This window comes from Mycteria americana, chromosome 3 (genome assembly GCF_035582795.1).
Source record: "Mycteria americana isolate JAX WOST 10 ecotype Jacksonville Zoo and Gardens chromosome 3, USCA_MyAme_1.0, whole genome shotgun sequence".
In the NCBI taxonomy this organism is placed as follows: Eukaryota; Metazoa; Chordata; class Aves; order Ciconiiformes; family Ciconiidae; genus Mycteria; species Mycteria americana.
In genome coordinates this window covers 132,205,063-132,232,827 of record NC_134367.1, presented here as the reverse complement: position 1 = coordinate 132,232,827, position 27,765 = coordinate 132,205,063, and the positions used below count along the sequence as shown (strand labels likewise).

Sequence of the window (27,765 nt, the reverse complement as noted above, 5' to 3'; positions counted from 1 at the left end):
AGCACTTTGAGACGGCCGGAGAGGAGGGATACTTCCCGGCAGTCGGTCTCTAAACTGCTCCCCTCCCCGTGCCACGGCATTTCTGTTGCTCATTAACAACACAGAGCTGTAAACAATGGCATGTGCTTGTACCGAAATTCTCCAGGATTAATTCAAAATTCATTGACAATGACATTACTAGAGACTTGTCAACATGTCAATAGGCTTTGGATAAGGCCCTTACATTCTTAATAAACATTCTATAGTTCTAAATGCTGTAGTCTTGTTCTTCAGTTTTTTATTTAATCAGCCATTATCGTTGGCTTCTGTGTTAACAAGTTCTTGCTGGAGGAACTCATTTCACCTGTCCTGTCGACAGCAGAAACCGCCTTCTTCAGAAAGACAATGTATTTTCTGTTTATGCATCAGAAACGAGTAATAATAGGTTTCAAGGCACTGTAACATTTAATAAAAGCATTTTATTACATTTAAATTTATTAAAATTTAAACATTAAATTCAACATGTTAATTACTATTTCCATGCATTGACACTGACAGTCGGAAATGGATCCACACAACTGCTCTGCTGAGATATGTTCCCTGGTGTTATTTGCTCTTTGATTACTAATGTATTATTAGTGCTCTTCATTTGGGACTTGATTCATTAACAAAAAGACTTATATGGGCATTATGTAAATTTTTTCTATGTCTTTTACACAGCTACCAGGGCATGTATTATGAATCTAATTGAAAAGAAAAAAAAAAAGAAAGGAAGGAAAATGTATTCAGTTCTGTCCTGACTTGTGGGCAAGCTCTAGCTAGATGTACAGTCGCTCTCAGAAATCAAATAAGCGCAGAGAGGAAAAACCTTTTTCTGGTACATCACAGTCTTGTGTTTCTGCAAATCCCTTTCCAGAGAAACCACGCACAAACCCCAGCCTGCTGTGTTTTGGCAGAAATAGCAAAATGGTGGCAAAGAACTAAGCTGAAATGTTCAGGCTCTCTCATAGCTCTCATCCACGTGTCTGCTGCATACATCGGTGCTTGCAGCTAATCGCCCCTTTTGTTTTTAATCACTGATTTCTCGTTACTGCTTCTGAAGTCATGATTTGGTTTATTCTAATCCAGATGCTGTCAAGCAATATTTGTATTTCTCACGTTAAGTGAAACTCAGCTAAAATCAGAGAGGGCCGGCCCTTAATCTGTAAAAGCTCATCACGATCGTTACGGCAGCAGTGGAGGCGGGGGGGTTATGCAGAGGCTAGTGGGGGGAGGCCTCGTCCCAAGACACCCTACACGAGGACACCGACACTTTCTGCTTTATATAAAGTTTCCCATCTTTCTGGGACCGAGTGGCGTCCCCTCCATTTTCTGGCTTTAGACCAGAGGCTGTGGCAGACAATCTGCAGCAGGTACGTACTGTGCATGGATCTCTCGCTCAGGAAAACCGGCAAACCCCGTGACGGCCACCTCTGATAGACGTAGTCAAGGGCCGGTGACGGGCGAGAAGGGAGAGGCCAAGGGTGAGACGGACAGACGACCTGTAGCACCTGGGAAGGAAAAGCATGGAGCAGATAAGTAGGGCAGAAAAAACTACGGCAGAAATCTTTGCAAAGATCCCAATAGCAGCAGAGGCAGAAATGCAGGATTTTTAACTCCGGTTTCCCTCCGACGGTGTGACGCCAGTCTGCCGCAGACAGTGGGTCCTTCTGCGGATGTACCTGGAGGCTGGAGCAGCCCCTTTCGGAGCGCCGCTGCCAGCACCGCAGGATGCGTCAGCTCTCGCTGCAGGGAAGGTGCCCTGCAAACCACCCCAGGCGTGCTGCTGGGCCCTTGAGCGTGGGGACACAGGGCGACAGCTTGGCCCCGGGCCTTCTGCTGGAAGAGCGCGACGCAGGCTCTCTGGAGGCATGCGCTGTCAGTCCCTCGCCCCTTTTCTTCCCCTACAAGATAGATTCTTTTTCACTTCCCTGAAAAGATACATTCTTTTTCACTTTCTTCTCTTTCTCTCATCCCTTTTCCAGGTGAGGACCCTGTGGCCAGATGCTCATCACAATGAGGCGAATTCTGCACCTTCCGGGATACTGTTACCGCTCCAGAGGAATGCAGGATGCTAAAAGCACACATGGTTTCCTCCCTAAATTAAAAAGAGTGTGTAAAGCTGTTAAGATTAGTGCACATCAATCCCTGCATTTGAATCAAGAGATACTTTCGTTTGGCAGCTATTGGGGAAAAAAACATACTTTCATTCAAAGTGTATTTAATAAGACAGAAGGAGACAGATTTCTTTTGACAGTTTTACAGCTCTTATCAGATTACATTAAAATTAAATTAAAACAATCTAAAAGAAGTGTTAAGTACTGAAGGGAGAACACAAACAAAACACTCCTCTTTGTAGGCTTTCAGGGATGGGGTACTGATGTTAGTTATCAGGGATGTGAGTAATAAGATTATTCTCGAGTCAATTATGAGCCCATCCGTGTCAGCGCGAGGGATCACGCCGCAGGGCTGGGGCTGCAGAGGGGGAGCGCGTGCCCTGCGCCGAGCCAAGAACAGAAGGGCAAGAGGGACAAAATGGGAAATGCACCGGGGGGCCAGGCCAAGGCTTCTTATTTCCTTATTTTTTGTTTCATAGAACATCAGGGTGTTTAACCCTGTCTGCTTCTCTTTCTTCCGCTTTGGCTTTCCTTCTACTTTTTTTCCTCTCCTTTGTGCTGCCCGCAGCGCTGGGACCGGCGAGGCCAGGTTCGCGCCGTCCCCGTCAGCGGTACGCCCCTTTGCCCCCCCAGTTACCCCAGCCCCTCCTGGCCTCTCTTCTCCACCAGGACCAGTTTGCCACCACCTTCCGTTTGTCACCGTGACCCCTACCACTGCCTCCCAGCTCCTCCCCAGCCAGACCACCCTCTGCCCTCCCTTGCCTGCTTCCCCGGCTTCGAGGCTGGGAGCAAGAGACGCTGTGGGAGGTGGGCAGCCTGCCCGAGCACCCTTGAGACCCCTGCCCCTCACCGTGCTCCACGGTTTTTAAAAAAAACCTACCAGGGTTGGAAAGGTCCACTAAAGAAATAAACTCCGCGGTCCTGCGGATCTCACCTCCCGCGCTGAGCTGTCAGGTGGAGATCAGCCCCTTCCAGCTGAAACCTGGAAAGCCAGGTTTGGGAACAAGGTTTGCCAGTATGGAAATATAATATATGCTCGTAATTTTAGATAGCACTAGGAGCGTTTGAAAGTTTTGATATTATTTTAGCAAGCACAAATATTTTCAAAAGCAGTTTAGTCTTCCAGAACCAAACCTGGTATGTCACTGGTACAGGCTTAAGAAAGCCAGATTCTTTGCCTGTTTTGAAAAATAACAAAATTGTAGTATATGAAAGTGTTTTCTTGTTCAACCGCCATACAGCATTTGACAGTTTTCTGCACTGACAATCAGCGATGCATTCAAAATATGGGTCAGCCCGACAGAGCGCAGTTCACGGCTGACATTCTGAAATAACAAGTTTTTAGTGTCTCACCTCGGTGTCAAAGGGGAGACTATTTATTTTCACGTAGGTATTAGCAATGAGAGCTGTTATGAGGGACCTTCTGGGGGAAAAAAAGCAATTTAACTATGAAGCAACCATGAAAACCTTTTTATTTCCATTTTATCTACCCCCACGACTGAGCAGGAACATCATGCTGATACAAAGGCTCTGGAGAAGTCTTAGTACTACGAGTAACTCTCAGGGAGGGCAGGGGATCGTGTCCGCAGCTGAGATGCCAAAGCTCCATTTCTTCCCCTATGTTTTTTTAAAGGAAAGGGCAAGCTGTGGTGCACCTGGGTTGCAAAGTCAGGATCTGGGGAAAAAATGCCCAACTTTGGAAATTTAGGCAAGCTCGGACCCAGATTTCACCTGTCACTTCTTGTGAAGATGCGAGCTCGCGCTGTGACGGAGGTCTCCGTAACACGTCTTTGCTTTCAATAAACAGAAGAGTGAGGAAGAACAGTACGTCTGTTACGAGTGTGTTTTATGTGAATTCAATAATAAAAGGCTCCCAAATCTGCAAATCCTTTGCATATGCGTTTTCTTGAGTAGGTAAGCTCTTACATGAGCTAAAGCCTTCCGTATCTTATTGAGCCATTTATTTATAGCGGATATGCAAAGGCTAAGCCAGACAGCAGCTATGGTTATTCAAGTGACAGAAGCTAATTTGGGGACTGTTAAGTACCGCTACATCAATTCAGCAAAGCTTTTTACTTTACATTTAAATTTGGTTTATCCGAGTTTGAGGCTGAAGGTGTTGAAAAACACTAGGGACACGGTCACACGACCCCCAAACCTGGCAGAGGAACCCCGACCCGCAGGACGGGGCTGCCTGGCCGGAGCCCCAAAGCTCGTCCTGATGCACTTGAGCCTGCCGAACCCCCGGCGCTGGCACGTGGCTCGAGCCGTGCCCTCAGCCGTGCCGTTACTACCTCGCAACTACGGCTGATGCGTTCACGTGGTAGTTGTCGGACAGAAGTTCTAATGAAGGGTAATTATGATGATGATCTCGTACTAATTGTATACTGATTGCTGTTCTAATTATGCTTAAGCATTTCATAGCTATCCGCAATTTTGCCTATTGATGTAGCATTTCTTCCCTTTAAATTCAAATACCTTCGCGGTAGGTGACTGAACTTTCTTTATTGGGGCCCTGGAATCTATGCACTAATTTGGCAACTTCCTTTCAAAGGGATCTAAGTTTTTACCTGCAAATGAAAAATTGTGTTTTTCTTTTCTCCTTCGTTTCCCAGCTGGAGGTGTAAAGGCAGGGTTTGTCAGGGCTGGTCCAGCACCCACTGAAGGTGCTGTGGCTTTTTCCACTGACGGATGGATTTTGGCAAGAGGACATCAATGAGCTCTGCCAGCCAGACAAAGTGGCAATTCAGAGGAGGAAATGGGAATTTTATTGGGATGTTCGATTTCTATACAACTGGAAATAAGCCATTTGCATTTTCTGGTTAGTTTTTTCCTGAAAACCATAGTGCACAATAAACTCAGTAAAAGAGACTATTAAAGAGGGCCCTGTTACCATTAACCGTTCACCAGCTCCCAATTATTTTTGGAATGAGAGTCCTAGCGCCTTGCAAAGCCCCTACTTCCCCGCTTTTCCAGAGACCCGGAGATGACTGCCTCGCCCCAGGTTACCCAATGGGGCTGGAGCCCGCTTCTCCTCAGCACCACTGTGGAGACTTTGCTGGGCATTACAGCCTTTTTAACTGCTATAGTAACACCTACATTAACAGATTTAATAATATGATATGAACAGATGAAGGAATAATTTAGGAATAAATGCTTTAAATCTCCACAGTCCCAAAACTTACGCCGCAGACTTCCAGCGCAAGGGTGGGGAGCCCTGTCACCGCTCTTACATGCACGCCTGCCGCCTCCTGCACTGGCGACGCTCTCATTAGCCCTCTGCTGTGTTTTAAGCCGTTAAAGGCGTAAAAACGCCTCAAAGGCTTAAAAATGCCATAAGGGTTGGCCCCGGGGCGGCCTCCGAGGAACGCTGGGCAGGCCCCATCCCCTGCCCTGGGCTCGGCGGAGGGCAGCAGGCCCTCACCCGCACCCACCGCCCAGACCCTCGCCAGTTTTGGGGCTCCCCGCGCTCGCTGGATGCGGACGAGCCGGCTCCGCCCCGCTACGCCTACCGGGTGGCTCAGCGCCGTCCCTGGCACCGCGGGCCCAGGACCGCGCAGGCCGGCGGGGCCTGGTCAGGGCAGCGGGGAGGAGCGCGGGCGCCGCTGGGTGGGCGGCAGTCCCACAGGTGCCTCCCTGCTACGGACGTGTGCACGTACGCCCCTATAGTGCCTGTGTGCGCGCGTGTACCTATAGGCGTGTACCTATGTACCCATAGGTACGCACGCAGGGCGAGCCGCTCTCCCCGGGCCGGGACGCGGCGACCGCCCGCGCCTCAGGACGGGGGGAGACGCCCGCGCCCCGCCCCGCGTCCCCATGGCAACGCGCGCGCGGGGCGGGGGGCTTCCGGGGCGGGGCCGGCGCGGTGCACGGCGGGAGCCGTCGCTTTGGCCACCGGCGTAAACAGGGCGGCATGAGCGGCCCCGGCCCGGCCGCGGGCCTCGGCTGCCCCCGGCCTGGCCGCGCCTGCTGCGAGGGGCTCGGCAGCCTCCTGCGGCGCCTCCGCGACAGGTGAGGAGACCGCCCGCCCCTCCGCCGGGGCCCGCTCCCCGCGAGCGGCCGCGCCGGGCCCGGCCCCGGGCCCGGCCCCTGCGCGCCTCGCCCCGGCCGGGCTCTGCCGCCGGGAGGGGGCCGGGAGGGGCGGCGCTCCCGCCGGCTTCCCCCCCCCCCCCCTCGGCGCGGCGGGCGGCCCGGTGCGTGCCCGCGAGGCGGCTCCCGAGGGGGCGAGCCGCCGTGTGCCCGCGGGGCGGCTGCCAGGCCGTCCTCAGGCTGCCCTGAGGGGGAGGCGGCTTCCCGCCTTCCCGGGAGCGCCCGGGGGCTGCGCCTTGGTGCCGGGGGCAACGGACGGGGCTCGTGGGGGGCTTTTGGGGTGTTAACGCTGGGGGCTTTCTCCGGGGCGGGGGGAGTAGTCCAGGGTCCCCAGCAGTGTCTCAGCCAGGGCACCCCTCTCACCTCCTCCTGCTTTATCGTCTTCTTTCGGCTGGGTATGTACTGGGGGGATGCTTAAAGCTAGCTTGTCGGTGACACCCGGCTTCTGTGTTTTCAGTCGCTCTGCTGCATGACTTCTGTGTTAGCGTCTTGGGTGACTTCTGAACGCACCATAGACCTGTCACTGCTTGTCTGAGAAGTTCTGCAGCCCTTCTGGCAGGATGTACAAGATTCCTTGTTACTTTAAGCCAACAAGCAAATAACAGAGATGCTGATATTTCAGAGCTGGCTAGTTGGTGAATGGATGTGTAGAGATGTTTCTCCTACAGTCATCTTTTTAACCTTTAAAAGTTATTTTAGGTGTTTCAGTTTGCGGGTGCTTCAGGGCAGGTCTGGCTTTCAGGAAAAAAGCAAGTGTACCTGGCAAAAAAGCAAGTGTACCAGCTTTCTGAAGGGGCTCTGGCCTGAGGGGTGGCAATCGCCCGTCAGTTCCTCTGAAGCTGTGCACAATTAGAGATGCTCCCGGCCTGTTACTCACTGCAATAACCACAGTAATTGGTGTCAATCAGCACTTTTTTTCTGGCTGGAGGAATTCTCTTGAGATGACTTATGGTATACTGTTAGGAAATTGGTTTTTAAGCAGTACCTGTTTTCTGTGTAATACGGAAGGCTTTGATTTCTGGGTCTCATGCTGGCACCTCAAACGTACAGTATTAGCAGGAATAATAACGCCATGGCTGTGAGAATCTATACTTGTGTGCAGATAGTGCTTTTACAAAAATGCTGTGTATATCTTCATTAATATCCTGTTCTGGTCTGGAAGGCAAACAAAACAGGAATGACTTGCTGTTTAAAAGACTGGATAAGAAGGTACGAAGTATACTTTTATTGTATAGAAATTATTGAAGATGTGGGCCCTAGACAGGGAAGATGCTTTATCTAAATTGCAGCGTTAGAAAATGAAGGGAGATGACAGATTAAAATCTGAGTGTTCTAGACTGCGTGCTGCTTTAAACTATGTCTTTGTGTGCAGATATCCCCCGTGTTAGGAGCAGAGATGTCTCGTGCTTCCCGAGAGCCCGATCTGCATGAAGTTTGGTCACCTCCTTTGTAGTTCTCTGTTGTCTGAGCTAGGGCTGAGCTCACACTGCACAAGTGGACTACCCCTCTTCAGCTCCTCTGAAACCGCTGGGAACGTAGTACATTCCAGACATCAGCTCCTCTGTCTAATTCAGTTGCAGCAAAAGCCCCAGGAGTTATTTGGGGAAGGGGAATTACGGGCAGACAGACAGCATGATTGCGTAAGCCATGCTTGCTTTGGAGACCCAGCTTAACAGGTCTTGTGATAATAAATAGACATTTTCTGCCTGGCACACTTCTGTTGTATGTACTTTAAAATACCAAATAAAAGATGTATTTGTACTTGGTGGTGTTGACAAACAAGGGGTGATTTTTATGCCAGACTGCAAGTTGTACGCTGCTGTTGCCTCTGGGAATGGTTCTGCAGAGGCAGTTGCCTCTTCAGAATTGCTTGAAACGATACCTTTTATCTAAACAACTTTTTAAAGTGTAAAATGTAAAAACTTCTGTTAAATCACTGAAGCGTTTCAGCTTTTAAAGTCCCGCTTTGGAATTCTGGACCGATCTAATTTCAAGTCGCCTGTTCTAAGACCTGAAGTGCCCGACAGCTCTTTCACTCCTGACTGCAGCCCCGCTTCCAGTTCGCAGTTGTGCTTAAGCAAACAATGAGCCACTACTAATAAGCCGTATGTGCAAGAGCTTGAATATGGTGAGGAAGCTGCTGCTTGGTTATGTCTCCCATCTGACTTGGTGAACTAGAAGGAAGTTCTCATGAATGTTTCTTTTCCACCTGTTCTCATAAATCTCTTTTTTTCTTTAAATATCTAAGTTCTGAAGAAAATTGAGACATTTTCTGAAGAAGGATGAGAAATTAGCCACCAGATATTAAGCTTCTGATAAACAGTCAGCATGGACTGCCTTGAGACTTGTGCAAAAAACCCCATAACTGTACCTTAAATTACATGTTAGGCTTCATTGGCCATACTTGATTTCCTAATGCTGGTACTTCGTCCAATCTAAATATAAAAATTACTGCATGCATAGGTGTCTGTACGCAGGTTAGTGGTATCTGTGCTGTGTGCAAAATGATGAAGAGTTAGGTTTGGGTGTCTAAGATAATAAGTGAAATGGGGCAGAGAGTTTACCTTCTGTGTTTTATACAGACCAGACCGTGTTGTGATTACTCAGCACTTAATCTTCAGTGGTTGCTGGTGAGAAAGGCAGTGTTTGAGCGGTGTGGGCGATGAAGTAAATGAATTATGTAGTTAAGTGCTGTACTTAACACTGCGACTAACTTTGCAGTTAGCTTTGCTTTTCAGACAGTGAGGCCAGATGCTGCACACTAAGGGTGATTTGCAGTAAACATGCACAAATACTGAGACGTCCTGAACAGAGAATGTAAACCAGGTGGGATTATTAGTTTCGGAAATATCTGCTGGTATCAGTTGTATGTAGAAGACGGTGCTAAACAGGCACCCTCTAACCCGCCCAGGGGACCAGCGCAGCTGGCTAAGGCTTGAGCAGGCTCTGGCCAGGCTAGTAAGGTGGATGCAGCTCAGTGCTCAACAGTCGATTTAATGTCAGACTGGTGTAGAAAAACAACTGTAAAAATAACATTTCTTACTTTTATGGGAAGATTGCATTGTGCCCAAGTGTTGTGCAATTTTCTCTGTACTTATCTCAACAGGGTATCATGACAGGAGTACTGTTATTCCTACATTACGGATGCGGAACTGAAGCACAAAGAGACGAAGGCCTGGTATCTCAAAAAATATTGAGGCATCTTAGTCCTGCTGGTTTAAATGGGAGGTGAGGGATCAAATATCACTACAGATCGATGCCTGGTGAAATGCCAGAGATTAGAGAGAGCTTGTGGCTGACCAGGGAATTTAATTCTGCTCACAAATCCCAAACTAACGCTCTTTCTCTGTAGACTGAAGATTCAGGGTTGCTTGAAAATGAGCCGCCTGGATCCTTAAAAAGTTATAAAGTGTGCTATTTTTGCCCATTTAAGAAAAAAGTTGATAACTGACTGTTTGCACCACTTCAACCTAATACAAAAACACATGAATAAAAGTTTCAGGCCGAGAGTTTTTTTTTTCATGTAAAAAAGGAGGTGGTGGTACAATGGAATGGCTAGAACGATCCCTGTTACTGCTTCAAGCTTCTCTTCTGTCACTGACACAAAGGAACCATGCTGGAACCTTGCCAGGACCTGGGCAAGCAAATCTACAAGTCAAGTCTTGATTGCCTCTAATTCGGTGCTTGGACAGAGCTGTGTTGCAAAACACCACGAGCTGCGCGGTAACCATTTTAGGCATCCATAACGATGATACTCAAATGCCGAGAGGCTCTTACCTGATGTTTTTTATACTGCTTTGCCTTGCCTTGAGAAGACCTTACTTATATATTCGTGTGCTGTTTAAATAGCTGTAACAGACTAATGAATGGGATACTGAAAAACCACGCTGGTAGAAGGAAACAATCTTTCAGGAGCTAAGGAATGTGATGTGCTACCTGTGGTATCAGAGAACGAGCAATAGGATTGGAGCCAATGGCTGTTCACATCCATCGGCTTTTACATCCATCGGGATATCAGTGTTCTTCATTGAGTCATGAAAATTACTTCTAGAAGTATAAAAACAAGATCTTGAAATCTGCTTTTGCTTAGCTGTCCATCATGTAAAAGGAAATTGAAAGGATGAGATCCCAGATGAAGCGTGGCTTTTAAATTGCATACATGACATGAAAACCTAATCTTGTTTCAGACAGTGGCAGGATCAGATGGGTAAAATGGATGCCTTGATCTCTCAGACTAAGAAGCAGAAAGGGTTTTTTTCCTCGCTTTTCTCTGTGCAGGGCAACCGGGAGGAGGCAAATGTGTGTGGCTATGACACGGACATGCTTGTAGAGGGGTGCACAAATCCATCGGTAAGCCTGCCTAGCCATATAGGTGCATGCAGTCTCATGTATCTGCCCGTACCACTCGCACGTGTACATCCTTCCTGGCTAATAAGAATTTGATATTATTTTTTAGTAAGCAACTTGGAGTACTTGCTTTGATTGTTGCAGGGTTTGTAATGTAATTCTACTGGAAGCCTCTGTCGTATCAATTTTTTTTTTGCTCATGGGATGGTTGCTCATCTTCAGATGCAATTTGTAATTATTAAATAATATCACTTTACTCTTTTCTCTTCCTGAAAATAGATTCTCTTTGAAATACATTGTAGGTGAGGTATGGAGTTTGTTCTTAAGCCATCTGATCATCCCCTTGGGCCTATGCCCTTGCATTGCTTTTGGCAGATACAGATGGCGTCATAGCACTATAAATATTTTTGCTGGTTACTTATTTGTTACCCTTTAGTAAGTTCTGGCAGGTAGTGCTAGCCATATCTCCAGATGTACTTGGCTTTAACGAATAAGTGTGAAATATGTACTTGATTTTAAGTTCAAATCGTTAAATAAAATACTTGGATGGCACATTGGGTCTGTAAGCCGGGAAGGAGTTGGGATTTTTTGGAAATCTCTTGTAATGTGTCGATAGGTTCCTATGAGAAGTTCTGGGGAGCTGTGCATTTGAACAGGCTCAGCGAAGCATCTCCTGCGCTGACAGTGGTCTGCTCTGGGCCTTGGAGCGGGGAAGAAAGGGGGAGATGAGCTGACGACCTGCCAGTCGCAGGGTCTCCAGCCCTGCCCGGGGCTGCTGGAGAAGGGACTCGAAACAGCAGCTCCAGCTGGGCAGAAGTCTCTGGCTACTTTGGGGGGTCTTGTGTGGATATACGTGTGTCCAGGCATCTCTTCCCTGTAAAACAACCTAGCTCTTCTTCCAATGAGGAGCAAAGAGAGAAGTAAAAGCTTTGAGGTTGGTTTTTTTTCGTGATAAGCTTGGCTGGCAGATCAATCTGTAAGGCTGCCGATCTAGCAAAAATGTGCTCTCTGCTCTGAAAAGTTTATTCTCTGTGAAATGCTTTATTTCTTGCATTTTGGGTATTTTAATTGTGAAATAGTTTTCTCTTACTGTACGTTGTTTGTTTTCTTCCAGTGAAGCCAAAAGGCTGGAATTAGAAAGAAAACTGATGGAATACAGAAAGTCTGATGCATACCTGTAAGCCTATTTAAAAGCTTCTTATAGGTTATTTTATTTTGGTTACAAAGACTTAGGTATCATAGAATGCTTTTAGAATGTTATCTTGAAGTTTTTTGTAACAATAAATTTATATTCATATGTTAAGTATAATGTAAGATTCACGTCTCTAAGTTGTTGATGAAATAACTTCAGCAATAACATAACTACCTTATTCTATTAATACTGAAATGTTACTATCTTAGTAATAACTAACATGCAAGTTGGTTTTATGCAAGTTTTGCAAAATCACTGTAGCATAGTTCGTGCTAGAAAGTCCTAGGGTCTTGGAAAGTCTGAAAGTTTTAGGAAGTCCTAGAGGACATTCTAGGTTCTGGTCCTGCTCCTTGGATTGTTTCTGCATTATCTATTTAATGTAAATTGCATATACAGTCTGTACAAAAAAAAAAAAAAAAAAAACAACCCCAAAACCTAAACAACAAACCAAAGTTAAAAAAAAAAAAAAAAAAAAAAAAAACAAACCCCCAAACAAAAACCCAAAAACCCAGCCAACAACAAGAGGGGGCTGAAAAGTATCTCAGCCAGCATTCCTTTCCTCAAAGGTGTATTGTAAAGCTCATAGCGGTGACTTTTCTGTCTTGGCTCGAGGGACCAAGGGCTAGGTGCAATAATGGCCAATCCCTTAGGAACCCCTCTTCTGAAAGAGGGCCTTTAGATTAGAAAATGAAGATGTAAATTTGAGAAGAAAATACCCAAACAGGTGGGGAAACATCACAGGTACTTTGTTTTCTGTTTTTATTTGATTTATTTTAATCTAACAGGTTTTGAACTGAAGTTTCTCTGAAAATATTGGCAGCTTGGGGATTTAGGTTGCAATTTCACTACTGGTTTAAGCAGACCTGTAGGCAGATTGAGACCAAAAGATGCTCCTGACTTCCCGATTCACATTTTCCCTTTGTTGGCACTAACGCTTGTGGGGCTGCCCCGTAATCAGATAAGAAAATAGGTCTGGCTGAAAGTGAATCTGTTTGTTGGGTGGGTGAGAACTGGCTTAGATGGATTTTCAGCTGGATTATTCTTGCCCTAATTTGCCCTGTGGCCCTGCAGCAGACAGCACTGGCACACAAAGGAACGGCTGGGAGTGAGATGCCCCTTTTGGTGGCAGCATGGATTCAGGTTGGCTTAAAGCAGTTGTGAAGCTGCAGCCTTAGTGTTACCATTTGTATGACTTTCAGAGCACGTTCTTCTAAATACAATTTTCATTTTGATTTAATGTGATATAAGTGACTAAAACATAATCCATTTAAAACAAATTTACAAGAGTTTTTTAATATACTTATCCTTTTGAATGCCAGAACCCCTGGTTAAATCTGAAGTTACATAGGAGATGTCCTGTCAGTTGTATAATGTAGCTTTAGAGTTGTGCAGAAGGATGTGTCTACTCCTTTTTGAGGGGCCGGGGGGGCAACTCCTACATAAGTGTTAGTATGTACGTGTCTGAAGAAAAGTGATTGCAATAGATGTGTGTGTTTTATTTTCATACTCAAAATATTTTCATACATAAAGTACAGTTTCTTTTTCCCCTGTAGAATGAAACTAAAATACATGAAGCTGAAAAAATACTTGAAAGAAATAGATGAACGACAAAAAGGAGCTCTTCTGCGAAACCAGACCTTTTTAAAGGAATTCGACCAGTTTGAAGCTCATATGAAAACTTCAAGTTCGGAGATGATTCAGAAGATGGAAGTAACTTTCTATAAGACTTAATACGTTAGTGTTTACTAAATTGGTTTTGTCTGAGTATTATGCACATCAGGACTTCAGATGTTAGTGAAACCTCATCATGTGTTTTGGAGTGTTTAAAGTGGTAATGTTTGGCAATTTGAAATGAATGCAAACTTTGCTAATATATGATGTAATAGACCCTACTGTACCTGCAGAGGTAGTCAGCAACACTTCACAGAACTCGACATTTGGTCTACAGTAAAGTGCCCTGTCCTTCTGAGTCTCTTGGAAGCGAGGGAGAACTGAGATCAAAAAAATGTGGAATTGGATCATGTGTTTGGGGTGTTAGTGATAAGATAATAAACCAGCAGTATCTAGGTTAGGACAAAAAAAGAAGACTTGAGTTGTAATATTTTCATAAAGACTTTGTTATAAAAGTGTGTATCAGTAAGGCTTTTATTACTTAAAAATACCCAAATACCTTTCATGGAAGTCGTTTCAGGACATATTTTTAATTTTGCTGCTAGCCATAGTCAGTCTCGCCCATGCTTATTGCTCTGTCTTCGTCAGCAGAGGAAGTGTAAGAGTAAATAACTTCTGTTACAACAAATTACTGTTTGAACTATCTGGACTAAAGCTGAGCTAAAATGAGGTCCCACTTAGTTCTGTTACTACACAGCCAACTAGCAATACTTGAGCAGTGGTAAGAGAAAAAACTACTTCCTCCAGCATCCTGTTGCACCCCTCCGATCTTTCCTTTTGGTAACATTTTTGCATGTACTCGGAGAGATTTGATTCGTATGCCTTCAGAGTTGGAAATGTGGAACTTTCCTTCTGGGCTGGTAAAGCCAAGCCCAAGGAGTGTTTCATCACCTTGTATACTTGAATTGTGCATCCTAACTGACGTGGTAGGAGTGTGGTAGTACCAAATGACTACTTTAAAAGAGCCAATACCCAATAGAATATACTCCTTGCTGTCTTTTGTAGCACCTTTGTTATCAAAGACAACTGCAAATGTGCTGCTTTTCCTATGTCCACTCACAGCCTTGGCTGCTGTCAGCTCCAAGGTCTCCATTTGCAAAAGGGGTTTTATTACTGACTTCACTGAATGTCGTCAGTTTGACAAGGCATGCTGGGATGAATTATCCTTATGAAAGAGGCTGTTGAACTGATACACGCCTGTTCTGTTTTTAAATGACTAATTTCTTTAAAATTACCGCAACAGGTAGAAAACATGCATGGTCATTACATTTTAAAAGAAAGAATAAAAGCTCTCATGAGGACAAACGAAAGTGACCTTTCAACAGCGACGTTAGCCACCCTCTGCTCTTCGTTCTGCCTGGGTCGGTTGGTTTGGTCTGTAATTCTCATTGTGGAAACAGTTGTCAAAAGTCAGCTTGACTCTGCAGTTTCTTTTTGGAGAAAAGTATTTCTCTTCTGGCAAGCCCCTACTCCCCATGATGACTAGAACTGATAATGACATGGGGAGTTCTGCACCTCCAGTACGTAGTCAATCTACCTTAATATCTTAAAATAGTATGGGAGAAAAAAAAAGTTGTCGAAGTAAAAAAGGCATTTATAGTCATTTCACTTCTGTTGAGATAAAAAGGTCAGTTACCACTAGGCCTGAATTGCTATGATTTTTTTTTTCATGCTGAAGTAAAATTTGATGATTCTCTTAATTTTCCAGTCTTTTAGACCCTCATTTGCAAATGTGAACAAGCTTTTTGCTTTTCCTGTTTAGCCCTATTGGGGTAAATGGCTTCAGTCTTTTCCTTATGGTTATGTGACAGTAATGCTACGTGTAGGTTGAACAGTTACATTAGTGTTGCTTTTTTTGTAATTAGTGCAGAAATAAGATGAAACTCTTCTATACTAGTGAAAAGATTTCTACAAGTCTTGTCTTAATGTTTGAAACAAACTTCATCAGGATCCATATTTAAGGTTGTATAATAGATAGGATTTTTTTATCATAACTCATGACCGAAGTACTTTCAATTTAATAGGCTACTATAAGAAACAGCCAAGCTTTGAGGATTTTTGAATCATATTATTAATACGTTATCTTACTATTCCCTGAAGAACAACTTGGCATGTTGCAAAGTGATATAGACTGGTAATGATCTCAGATTTAAAAAAAAAAAAAAATCGTGACATGCTCATGCCACTAATATATGGAGTCAGATTTTTGAGGAGGTAAAAACTGGGAGGGAAATGTGTTGATACCTGCTTTCTGAGAGCGGTAGCATTCTTCAGAAATATTTGGTGTAGGGGCTGTTCTGTCCCTCTGCCACTCCCCTTTTTAACTTGCTGGAAGAAAGGGGGAGGAAACAAATTAGTTGAGGGGTTTTCAGCCCCTATGATGTGGTCCTGGCACCACACTTACTGTGTGTGGCTGTCTAGAACTCTGTTGTGATTGGTTTTTTATTTCTCTGAAATGCAGTTTGAGTTAAAACAGGAACAGCGTTCTTGGAGTGTAGTGTTTTCCGTCCTTGCTCTTCTGTTCAGGGGCACACACGGCTTGATCTGAGACTGTCATCCTCTTAAAAGGAGGTGCCTAAAAAGCCTGGGTCCAGAAGATGTGAGAGTACAGCAGCACCCTTGGGTGTCAGTGGTACAGGACTGAAAGGAAAGTGTGGGGTGGCTGAGGTCCTCAGAGGCAGCGAGTATGTGAAGAGAAATACATAAGCGCTTCTGAAAAAAGCTAAGAGGAGGAAAGAATCAGACTGCAACATAAAAACAGGGAGCAGAAGGGGGAAAAGTATAAAATTATGTAGAAGTTGGAAAACAAACGAGCAAACCTTACTTGATAAAATATTTTTTGAAACTTTTCTTAATATGCTCTGGAAGCTGCACTAGGAAGCGTTATTAGAGCTTAGCCTGAAGTAGGGATGTAGAAGCAGCACTGTATTTTATATTTTTTTTCTACTGTCTGGTTTGGCTTTCACTAGCTGCATCACCATAAAGGGCAAGAAACCCTTTGTATGCAGTTCTTAGGTGAGAAAAGTTCCTTTCTTTCTGTGATAAATGTATGACCTGAAGTGTGAGCCTTTGTCCTTTTAACTGTGGATGTTAACGCAGTGTCTAGTCCTTTTTGAAACCTCATAAGCTTTTTGTCAAATCAGTATAATGTGACAAGCCCTCTACAGTAATTTTGTACTGTAGCTAAAAAAAAAACAACCAAAAAAAACCCCACCCCCAAACTTTATTGGTTTTGAATTAGTTGTCTTTGATTTCACTGAAAATCCCCTTGCTTTTTTTATTCGGAACAACAAGAACTAGCGGCCCCAAACAACTCTCCCCCCGCGAGCTGTAACTTGCAATGTGTTGACCCTGCCTTCCGTTGCCCACACTAACGTAAATAGCCCCAGTCTCTGCTTTCTCTGCTGGTGTGGAAGGCTTCCGCGTGGTGTTTGAGGTGGGGCGGTGAGACCCACCCGTGTTGGTTAACGCTCCCGCTGAAAGGCCAGCTGCTCCGCATGTACGCGTCCTATTTGGAAACGTGCCGTGCTTGCCTTCGGCGTAGGGAGCAGGCGAGCGGGGGCTGCTAGCTGCTCTCCCTGCCTTTGGGGGCAAGGAAGCTCTCGGGAAAAGGTGTCGCTAGCCCTTACGGTGCCAATTGATTTCCACTCTGGTAAACCAATGGGCTGGCTAACATCCCATGGTTGCACACCCACATCAATAGATTCCTCGCACAGCTATGGCCCAGCTAGTGCCTGGCAATTCTTTTAAGCCTGTTGGGTCTGGTGACATTCACAGAGCATCTTTTCCTTGTTTCAGCTTAGTAACGTATAGTTTAGAGACTGTCCCTGGCGGGCTGTGTGTTATTTCCCCCTCCTTTTCTCCTTTTTTTTTTTTTTTTTTTAATTAAAGCAGAGCGGGACCAGGGGGTATGTTGTGATACTAGGTTCCCCCTGGTTTTAAGGATTTTTTTTTTTTTTCTGAGCAACCCTAATGCACACCAGTTTCTCGTGGTAGGTTGTCGTCACATACTGGTGTGAGCCACAGCTGTGCCATGCGTTGATCTGCATGCAGCGTTTTTGTTCATTGCTTCCATTTTGATGTTTCTATGCCATCCATTTTATTTTTGCCAGGTTAGACTTATTTTTCTGAGCTGTTGAACAAAGCACAGATTACATATCCTCTAGGTTACAGTTATGAAAAGCCCCCTTGTTGTGGATTGCATAAGAATTATGGAGCATGCAATCATTTAATCTATCATGGAAGTACACAGAAAGAAATTATTACTACTATCCTGGGTTTTTTTTTTTCATAGAAAGAGAATGCCCTTTAGGAGTGCTTTATCATAACTATGTGCAGAGTTTATTATATGGCTGTAGCTGACAAAAGTTCTTTTGTTCCTGAAAGATTCACTTTTTTTCCCTGTGTTTGTGTGTCTGCAATTTGTTCAGTAATTTTTGGGAGTATGAGTAAATTCACTTAAGCTTTCGGGAAAATCCAGGAGTTATATTTGAGTTTATTCTGAGCATCTTTAATTCTCACGTGGTTAGCTTTTGTTTCTTAAAATTTCACGTTTACAATTTTATGAACAGCTTCTATTACCTGGGAAATAGCAGCCTTGCTGAATGCACCATTGGAGTGAAGTGCAGAGCTGGTTAAGTTAATTGTTTTAAAGATTTATTTTCATGCATATTACCTGATGCAGAATAGGTATTGAAGTGCTTTCATTCAGGGCCGATGTAACTTGTTATTGGGGTTTACAATTACTAACAAACAGGATTAATTATAGGTGCTGCATGTGCTTGGCTTTTAAGCGGTAGTCCTACTATGAATGCATTACATTTGGTCAATTAAACAATGTAGTGGAGGTGAAGACGGTTTATGCAGTTGTTTGTTAGTAACACTACAGCAAGTTGCCTTTCATGCTGGGTTGCTCTTTATAACATCTGCCATATATTTTTCCTTATAGTAGCTCAATGAGTTGTAAGATGATGTATGTAAAACAAAAACAAATTCTAAAGCTCGTTTCATCCCAAAGCAGCGGAGTCATTGTCCGGATGCAGCAGAAATAATTTGGCGTTACAAATACTAGTTGGGATGAAAGAAATTTGAGTCAACAAGTTATTAGTATTTCGTAGGATTCTAAATTATGCGAATGAATAAACGTGTATTAAAAGCCTGCAGAAGATTGTGTACAGGCCACATCATTTGTTCAGGGGAGCAGAAAAAATGAGGAGAAAATGGGATCTCTGGCTTTTTAAATATAGTCCAAGTAAAGAAAAGCTGCTAGGACATTACATTTAAAAGTGCACAATTTGCAAAGTAACAGTTGTTGATTTGTGGTGGGGTTTTTTTGGCCTTCAATTTTATGTAACGCATTTGTTCACATTTAGGCATGGTATGGAAGAGAAATTAAAAGTGTGTTATTGCTTCAAGAGGGTAACTTGGCAGCAGAAGGTGACAAGGAAGAAGAACACAAGGAGCAGGTAATGCGAAAGAAGCGGGGGGGAAATATTTTATTACGTTGATGCGCTTTCCTCTGAGCTGCTGCATGAAGAGGCAGGCATCGCTAAGCAGTCTTTGCGTGGGGATTTTTGTTGTGGCATTTGCAGTGTGAAATGTTGTTTAGTGCCTGAGTGAAGTAGAATAACCTGGGTAAAAAGTGCAATTATTTCAACCAAAGAACGAGAATTAAAACGGGGGAGAACTCGAACTGTTTATATTCATCTTCATGTTGGTTTTTATAATTCCTATGCCAGATAGTATGAAAATGGTCTTGACCGAGGAGGAAATATTCTTAATGAATGATATTTTTAAAAATGCAGCAGTCGATTCATACGGTGTATTTATAATTTTGTGCATTTTGACCTTTTCTCAGAAGAAGCAAAAAGAGATTGTATATCTAAGTAACAGACAAAAAGACTGACAAGGAATACTTAAATACATTCTGCTATGTATCTGCAGTAATGCAGGCTTCTAATCCCTCCTCCTATCTCCATATAAATGATACAGTTCAAGACCATAGCTGTTTTCTTCACTAAAAGCAGTAAAGCTCTTTTAGATGAAATGTCTAAAAACATCTTGTAATAACTTGGAGCATGCTGGCAAGAGTAGTCACTTGTGACTATGTGTGAAACCCCCTCAGCTAGTCGATATTGTAATAAGCAAAAATGGTAGCATCACTCCATTATTCAGAAAAGCCAACAGCATGCTTGTCCCTTAGGCTACAGCATTCATTAAGAAAAGCTTACTGGGCTGAAAGCTGGAAACAGATGATAACGGGATATGATTTTCATATTTAATGCATTCCTTGGAAGAGTATGTGTGCTGCAGATTGATAGAAGAATCAACTGCTACTTTACTAAAAGACTTTCTAGTTTGCCCTATAGCTACCGATGGAATCATTCAGCCAAGAAATTAACTTTTTCTCCTTTTACCTGCTTTATATATCTGCTAAGCAGGCTGCCTGGCTGCCAGTAAATGTTATTATGCAGTTAAATGTTTGGTATTTAAGACTCTTATCAGAAAAGAAACAGAGGCCACGCTATTTTGTTTTTATAGTAGGAGGAAGGTTTTCGGTTTTCTTTCTTCAGTGCATTAGCAGTCGTTAATCTGAGTTTATAGGAAGTTTTCCCCATAGATTAAAAAGTTAAAAACCTTGAATTCAGAGCATTCTTTAAACTGTAATATACAAAGCAATGAACCTGAGCAACCTTGACCTATATAAGCAGGCCTCCAGCAGTTTGCGAATTACGGTTTTAATTCAGACGCACGTGAAAAGGTGAGTTTATTTTTGAATGCTAGATTCTTCAATTAAAAGCAGCCGGTGTCGGAAACGTGATTTCTAACCTATGGAAAAGTTTACATAAATACTAGAACATCAAAGGCTCACGGTGTGACTTAGATTTTAAAAAACTGTTAGCAGGTTTTGGACAGCACAAGAACTTGGTCTGTTCCCAAATATGGCACTTTATGTTGAATTCCAGTTAACAGCTTGATTGTGGACTCTCATCCCCTGTCCCCTTCTTTCTCCTTGTCATCTCCCTCCTTAAATACAAAGGTAACGTCAACTAAATTGTGCATTCTTTTGCCTTGTCTGTGTGCTGTGTCTCAAATCTTACTCTGTAACTCCATTTTTTTTTCGGACGATTGTGCCCATTTCCCACCACCTTCACCTCACTTAAAATCTGCTTATTCTTATGTCCAAAATACGAGAGTTTGTTCTCGGTGATGTGGCACGGAGTCAGTCATAGCGAGCACATGCAGTTAGCAGGTGGTATATCCAGGATGCAAATCATCACAGCTTGCAACTGGATTTATTTACCAGCACTGGTATCGTAGTGGTTTCCTTCAGGCTAGTCAGGATGCCAGTGATCGTGTGATAACCTCGTCAGTGATGATCTTGGAGACCAAGAAGGACAATCGCAGAAGCAAGCTTCTAGAGATGGTTAGTGTACCAATGCCCCTAAACCACCAGTGTGAATATCTGGTACTTCTGAGGCATGGGGGATGCACCCTTGTGGACCCTCAATTTTTATGGGAGTCCTTAAGCTCAGAAATCATGTACTCAAATAGCATTTGTCTAGAAAACCATGATTCTCCATGGAAAGGACTTGAGCACGTGTCCTTTGAAGCCCAGTGTAACAGCAGTCCGGTGTTACAAGTTGGAGGAGAGGTCCTGTACGGAAGAGGTCCTTCTCAGCTGGCAGAGCTGTATAACCTGGGCTTCTGAAACCTTTGTGCAATGAAGCCTGGCTTCTTCAACTTCGAAGCACTTTCCTGAAGTCTTTTGAGGATTTTGGACTTGCACATCTTGGCACCGCCGTGTCCGTGGGACGTGGGGCATGGGGCACCTCCCAGGACACCTGTGGGTGGCAGAGCATCCGTCCCTGAGAACAGGGGTGTCACCGGGTGAGAGTAACGCCTGGAAGAGACAAGCCTCTGGCTCCACCTCACCTCCCCAGCTTTCACGTGGTCGTCTGCTGCCGGGGCAGGCTGGGCCCTTTTGTAAGTCCTAATGGAAGGGATTTTTTTTCTTATCTTTGTTCTCTTCAAAACACTTTAATGATAATAAAAAAAAGATTGTACTTGTTACTGGAGGAAGAAGTGGGGAGCCTACACTCCACAACCAAAAAGAGGATTCTAAGTGTGCTTTGTGCAGAGACTTCATTTAACTCCCAGCTGGAGTGACATGACGTTCAGTCATTTTGTTGACTGCGTTAGGTACGTTGTCTACACGTTTTTACTGTTTTGTCTTTGGTGGTAAAAAACAGGACCTAGACCAACGTTACCCGTCATACTTTTGCACTGAGAATGCAAAGGTGGTGAAGAGATTATTTTCTTTTCTGCAATCAAAGAGGAGCTTGTTGGAGATGTGTGTCTGCTATGACTCTGCCAAGCACTTGTACCTGTTTGAATTGCATTTGTTTTGGAACACTACATCCAGGAGCTGCTAAATCCATAAAGCACTTAGCACTTGCTAGATGCATTTTAAAGCAGCAAATCCAAGACCCGAAAAGTAATTAGGAGGAACCCGAGAGCAGTGGTGATGGAATAAGCTGTGAACTTAATCTGAGTAGCAAACCTTTACTCCTTCTTAAAATAACTTCATGCCTTTTTGTTCTGCTTCTTGTTACGTGGAATTTGAGCTTTTTTAATGAAACTTGGTCACAGACTAGACAAGATGCCTTTGTTTCCTATAAGCTGGGCTTGGCAGCTGACTTTGTATGGTGGGAAGAGGTCAGGCAATGAAAGAGAGGAGAGAGGTGTGGAGGTGACTGTAAATTGTCCTGCTGTGATTTGGGGCTGAAAAGTAAGCCCTGCTTAGTATGAACAATGGTATTACGATAGCTAATTTTGGCTTTGCATAAACTGGCGGTGACCTTTTAGTAGTAGTGGTGGCAGTAGCCACTCCTCCTAAATTGTTCTGATTGAGTAGGCTTACAAAGAAAAAAAGGCAAGTATTAAAACACTGGGATTTAGAAGCAGAGTGGTTATACTGTTGGAGCTCTTTTTATGCAAGTTCAACAGTTCTTGGAGGAAAGTGCCATTTAAAATGTTTCTGCTCGGTGCCCAAAGTTGCCTCGTGGAAAATGTGATTTCATGTACGTGGTGTTAGCTGAGTAGTCGTTCGTCCTCTTTGGTGTGGTTTAACAGAGAGGAAAGAGCAGAAGGAAGACAATGAATACAGTGATTTTTGCCTCATTCTTATTTGCTTTGTTGACGTGCTGTGAGCAAAGCTGGATATATAGACGAGTAAGCGATGGCAGATGTACGTTTCAAACTCTCTGGGGACCCTTCCTCATCCCGTTGCCTTCCAGAGAAGACCGTGAGAAGAGCGGCGGGAGGAGGTTGCTCAGAGCAGCTGCTGCGGGTGGCTTCAGAAAGGCCAGCCGTGCCGCGGACACTGCAGCGGGGTCCTAATGATCACGTCTTGGCTTCGGGATGCTGCGGTACCTAAACCACAGGCTACCGGCGGCTGCGCAAAGTCATGCACGAGTGGAGCACAAGGGTTCCACTCGAGTCAGTAACTTCAAGGTGTTTTCAGTGACTTTGGTGGGTAGATCTAAAGGTTGTGCTTTGGTCTTAAAAGCCTTTGCAGGAATCTAGTCTTAGAAGTTTGCCTGTTTGTGAAAACCAGTTACCGTTTAGATTAGTTTGAGTCCTTCATGTATTTCAGTCCCTTTTAGTCAGGTTGGGGGTGCAGTGCGCTTTTGCCACCAGCTTTGGCTCACGGAGCTTCAGTTGAGGTCCAGGCCCTTGTTTTCACACTAGGATGCAAGCAATGCGCGCCAAGTGTTTGTGTAATAATAATAGTATACAAAATACTTGAATTCTGTGACAGTTTTCTCTCCAGAAACCAACATGCGATCCTCTAGAAGCTCCATTTGCAACACGCTGCCTGTTTGTTTCCTTAAGCCATCTCCCACCTGTATTTTTCAGATGCCGCGGGTTGGAAGACAGGCAGGAATGAGCACCGGGGCAGCTGTGCCAAGAGGACTGTATCATCCAGCAACAGTCTTTATGGGCCACCACACATCAGCCGTCTCAGCCGCCAGAGGTTTGGGCATGCGGCAGAAACCCCCCCAGCCCACAGAGAGCCGCTCAGCACCCGACCTGCCTTCGTGCTCTCCATCACTAGAAGGACTTGGTCCAGAGAGCAGAAGCGCTGATTTAGAGAGTGATGCATCAGTGGAGGGAGCAGTGAGGTGTGGGGACCTGGCAGCCAGTGAGGAAGGCTCCGAGCAGCTCATCTCCTCAGCATCTGATCCTGAACCAGCCACCCCCGAGGAGGAACGGCCGCGGGGAAGCGTCCCAGGTACAGCGGGGCACGTGTCGGTCTGCCTCTGCCCGGCCTAGGGCACGCTCATCCCAACCAGAGTGATGCCCCCAGCTGCTGGTTTCCCCATGCATGTTGCACTCTGGTTGAAGCACGGCAGCACCCTTTTCTTTTTTTTTTTTTTTTTTTTCTTTTTCTTTTCCCTTCCCTTTTGACTCTGTTTCCTCCCAGGCTGCTCATCTGGACAGGCAAGGGCTTGCTGGGGGCTGAGCCTGTTCAGGTTCACTATTAGGAAGTGAAGATTTCTTCACTGCTGTGCCCGTGGTTGTCTTGAAGTAGTCTGAGCCTCATTTTAAGAGCTTTAATGTGAACCTACTTCACTGGCAGAGTTTGTCACTTCTGTTTCGGATTGATTTCCTTCTCCCTCAGATGCTTGTGCACGATAGTTCATCCATTTCTGAAAACGGGATTTGGCAATGTAGGCTGAGGATCGGTACGTCCCTGTATGCGGCTGGATTAACTCCTACGTGGTGGTGGCTCTCTGCCTTGTTCCCAGCTTTCCTGAGAAAGGTGGTGCAGACCTCCCAGCCGAGATGCTCTTGCTCTGGGACAGGATGCACTTCCCTTGAAGGCTGCATCCCAACTTCCCAGCCTTTTATTTTTTCTTTTCCTTTTTCCCCCCCATCTCGGCAAAATGTGTTCTCTCCTGTTTTACTGGCTTGGTTGGTTACTTTGAAGTAAGCTAATGGATGCGTTTTTGAAGTTGCAGTGACAAAGATTTGTCGCTAAGTAACAGTTTATTCCTTTTTTAAGACCTTGCAGAAATACTCTCCCCTGCCTTGCCAGTTAACGTAGCAATTTTCAACTTAAGCTAGTTTTCCAAGCCCCATAACAGTTGCTAAAATGGAGCTATTTATAATGGAAACTGGTGGCAACCCTAATGATGCAGGGACTCCTGTAATGATCGTGGTTTTCTTTACAGAGGAAAGCTGGCATCCCCATCAGATGATCTTCTGTACTACTTCTTGGGGTTTTTCTGGCATCCTCGTTCTTGAATTTTTTTTCCATTCCTTTTTCGTTCTCTAAGGCATTTATTTGCCTCTCATTTTCTTTCATCTGATGCATTTGCCGCTTTTCTGTTTTAATGAAAGCCTGTCCTTACTGGCACTGGAAGGAGACCAGTCCAGCCTGGCTTACGTTAGCCCCGGGCTCTGCCTGTGGCTCTGCAGAGCGCCGGTTCCTCCCCGCGGGGAAGGCTGAGGTGGCCAGCATCGTGTCTGGGAAAGAAATACCCATTTAATTTCTGGAATGCGGTATCTCTGCCTTCAGAGAAACTGTACAGTTGGGTTCAAAATCAAAATCAGCTTTTTGTCAAATGGCACGGTAATCGCCTCAGACCGCCCAGAGGGCTTTTTTTGTCTGTCTGCTGCCAAACGCATGTTGCGAAGTGAACAGGCTCGTGTGGTCCAGGTTTGAATGTGTGGAGGGGACTGGCTTGTTCCGGCTCTCCTAAGCCTGACCTTCCACGCTGCAAATGATGGCAGCTGATGAAGACGCTTGGCTGTGCCGTACCTGGAGCGAGCATGTGCAGGGCTTGGCGCGCTGCTGCCTGCGCTGCTGCCTGCGCTGCGCAGAGTGGTGCTCGCCAGGCTCTCGTGCTGCTCCCTGGCCGCTGCTCGCCAGCGGCAGCACAAGATGTAGGAAGGAACAAATCCTGTTTCCCCCAGGTTAATGAAGCAAGAAAAGGGCCTCCTTCTCCCCACCCCCCGAACTGGAGGAAAAAACCCTCTGTTCCTCTCCATCCTCATTTCCCAGCAAGTGTAGTAGTGACACTTCTGTTGCACGTACTTGCTTCACAAATTTGGGAACAAGGCTAAGAGAGCCCATCCTGGCACCAGCTACTGTTTGGCATAAACCTTAAGTGATTCAGTTGCAGTGAAACTCCGTGACCAAGACAAGCAGAAATGCTGGTGCTGTAGCGTTAGCAGGTGCGTGAATGCTGGTTAATATAAACCCATGGTGAATTGTATGGAAAACTGGGAATTTCTGTAGCAATACTAATTTGTTACAGCACTAGCTGGTCCATTAACTTTTGGCATTCTATAAAAAGATAAGTAGCATGTATCTGTCTTCTTAGAAGCATGATCCAGCCCCATACTCTCCTCTTTTAGAGAAGGCAATTAAGGTGCAGAGTTTAAAAGCCTCCGAGCATGTGTTTCTTCCGCAAGGTTTAAAAAATATGTACGATAGTAGCCTCTTCAGGTGCACTTTTTTTCCCCTAAGAAAAGCTCTTTCCAGCTTTTCTGTTTCATTGTTCCTCCAGAGGCGATTTAGTGAAGTAGCTGGTCTTCGTGCCGGTGGTGGTTTTTGAGGAGTGCCGAGCTTGTCTCCCACTCGCTGGGAGCTGCAAACCCAAAAGGCCAGAGCGTGGAGTCTGGAGCCTCCCCGGACTCCCCCTTGCGAGAGGAGCGCAGAAGGACACGGGGCCGTGGGCAGGGAAACCCAAAGCGCAGGGAGAGCAGAGGGACGTTAAGTGAAAGAGGTGAACAAACAGCGCAGGTAATCTTAGTTTAATTCCCTATGCTACGATGTACTCCTTGGTCCTGCTAACGTTTGGGAATAATTTTTTATTATTACGGCTTTTTTACAGAACCAAAGCCTCGCCTGAGTAACTGGTGGACTTGCAGGGAGGCGAGCTGGGAGAGCAGCGTTGAGCTCCCGGTCCCTGTGAGCTCCGAGGAGGTGATGCTGAGCAGTCCCGGTGTGCCGCGAGGAATGGCCTCACCGGGCAGCTGGGAGCGGGGCAGGGACGCCCACGCTGCGGGGGGCTCCCTGCTGCAACCTCCAAACCCTCCCGCGGCGCAGGAGGAGCCCTCGGTCAGCTCAGCGCCGGATGGGTATGTCCTCGTGTATTTTCTCTCTGCGGGTGCTCATTCGTTAGCGTGTGCCCCGGAGGCTGTTTTCACAGCTTGGCCAATGCGTGGCACTGAAGCTTGCGTACAGGTGGGCAAACTTCTTGCCTATTTATTTAGTATCTCGCTACCTCTGTGCTAGTGGTTAAATGGTTTCAGGTAACTCGTTCAGGTCAGACTTGGACAAGTTAAGTATGTTTGTTGTTAAAATGCAGTAGATGTTCTTTAAATGTACACAAATCTTATTTCAACAGCATATTTTGTGTGGATTAAAATTTCCAGCTGGTTAAATTTCTTGAGCATTTCATTTGGAAATAGCAGAGAGAACAAGAGAAAGGATGAGGAAAGTGTGACAGATGCACAGCTTTTCCTCTGCTACTGTGTGAAAGCAGTGGGGTTTTATTGCCAACAACTGCAATAGCAGAATATCAGCTGTAACATCAATCACAGCTGGATTTTTGGCCTGGCAAGGCCCTTGTAAGACAGGAGGCGCATCCCCATCCTGGCGGGGCAATACCCACTATGAGATGGTCCATGGGACTTGCCCAGGTCGCACGGGAGGGCTGGCTTTGCTCCCTCACTGCGTTCGAACAGCCCCATGCCAACCGCCATCGTCCCTTCCTGGGTCCCCATCTTGTCATGCGGCGTTGCTGCGGGAGCAGCCCTCCCGCTTTTACCTTCTGTCTGTTAGTTCTTCTGAAAGTCCGTTTGCCCCGGATCCCTCCGCAGTGCTTCATGTCCGCGTCCCCCTTCACCCCGGCCATGCTACCGCTGCTTGACCCTATAATTTTGTGACCCACGACTGCTGCCTTTCTCCCGCCTGCTCCCCTTAGCGGCGCGCTTCTGTTTCCTCGTCCTCTGTATCCTCAACACCCTTCTCCCTCCTCACCAGCGTTTTCCTTCCCCCAGTCACAACAGAAATACCAAAGAAAGCCTTTTCTGCAGGCGGGCGCTGCTCCCCTTGGGTCTCCCTGCCTTGTGTGGGCACTGTTCGGGTGCAGAATGCTCCCAGCTGGAGCCGGTAACTAGATACTAGAATCGGGCTGGTTTGGTGGTGGCTGTGTGTTGGGGAGAGACCATGTATGAAAGAAACCAGTGTTTTTACCCCTGGAGAATGAGGAGTACTCTTTTGCTGGTTGGGGTTTTTTTTTTTTTCCTTTT

At 45.4% G+C, this 27,765-nt stretch overlaps 2 protein-coding genes across 16 annotated transcripts in view; one reads left to right on the top strand and one right to left on the bottom strand.

The window, feature by feature from the left end:
- Positions 1–512: 512 nt before the first annotated feature.
- On the bottom strand, positions 513–6,050 carry LOC142407578 (uncharacterized). Its single transcript, XM_075497201.1, has 3 exons — positions 5,840–6,050; positions 5,321–5,706; positions 513–1,529 (listed from the first exon to the last, which is right to left on the bottom strand). The coding sequence occupies exons 1-3, from the start codon at positions 6,048–6,050 to the stop codon at positions 1,272–1,274; spliced, it is 855 nt and encodes a 284-aa protein (XP_075353316.1). The 3' UTR covers positions 513–1,271.
- The window catches only part of KIZ (kizuna centrosomal protein), a 52,830-nt gene continuing 31,058 nt past the window's right edge, over positions 5,994–27,765 (top strand). For 11 of the 15 annotated variants that reach the window (XR_012774970.1, XR_012774969.1, XR_012774968.1 and 8 more), the window contains exons 1-7: positions 8,233–8,352; positions 9,331–9,452; positions 11,686–11,748; positions 13,317–13,473; positions 18,807–18,899; positions 23,356–23,731; positions 26,343–26,589. Coding sequence is in view for 7 of the 15 variants with exons in the window: in XM_075497108.1 (XP_075353223.1) it covers positions 8,332–8,352; positions 9,331–9,452; positions 11,686–11,748; positions 13,317–13,473; positions 18,807–18,899; positions 23,356–23,731; positions 26,343–26,589 (1,079 nt within the window). In the remaining 8 variants the exon portion in view is untranslated. Of the gene's footprint in view, positions 6,147–8,232; positions 8,353–9,330; positions 9,453–11,685; positions 11,749–13,316; positions 13,498–18,806; positions 18,900–23,355; positions 23,732–26,342; positions 26,590–27,765 lie in introns of those variants that run through there. The other 4 variants (XM_075497110.1, XM_075497105.1, XM_075497107.1 and 1 more) reach the window with 3 other exon arrangements.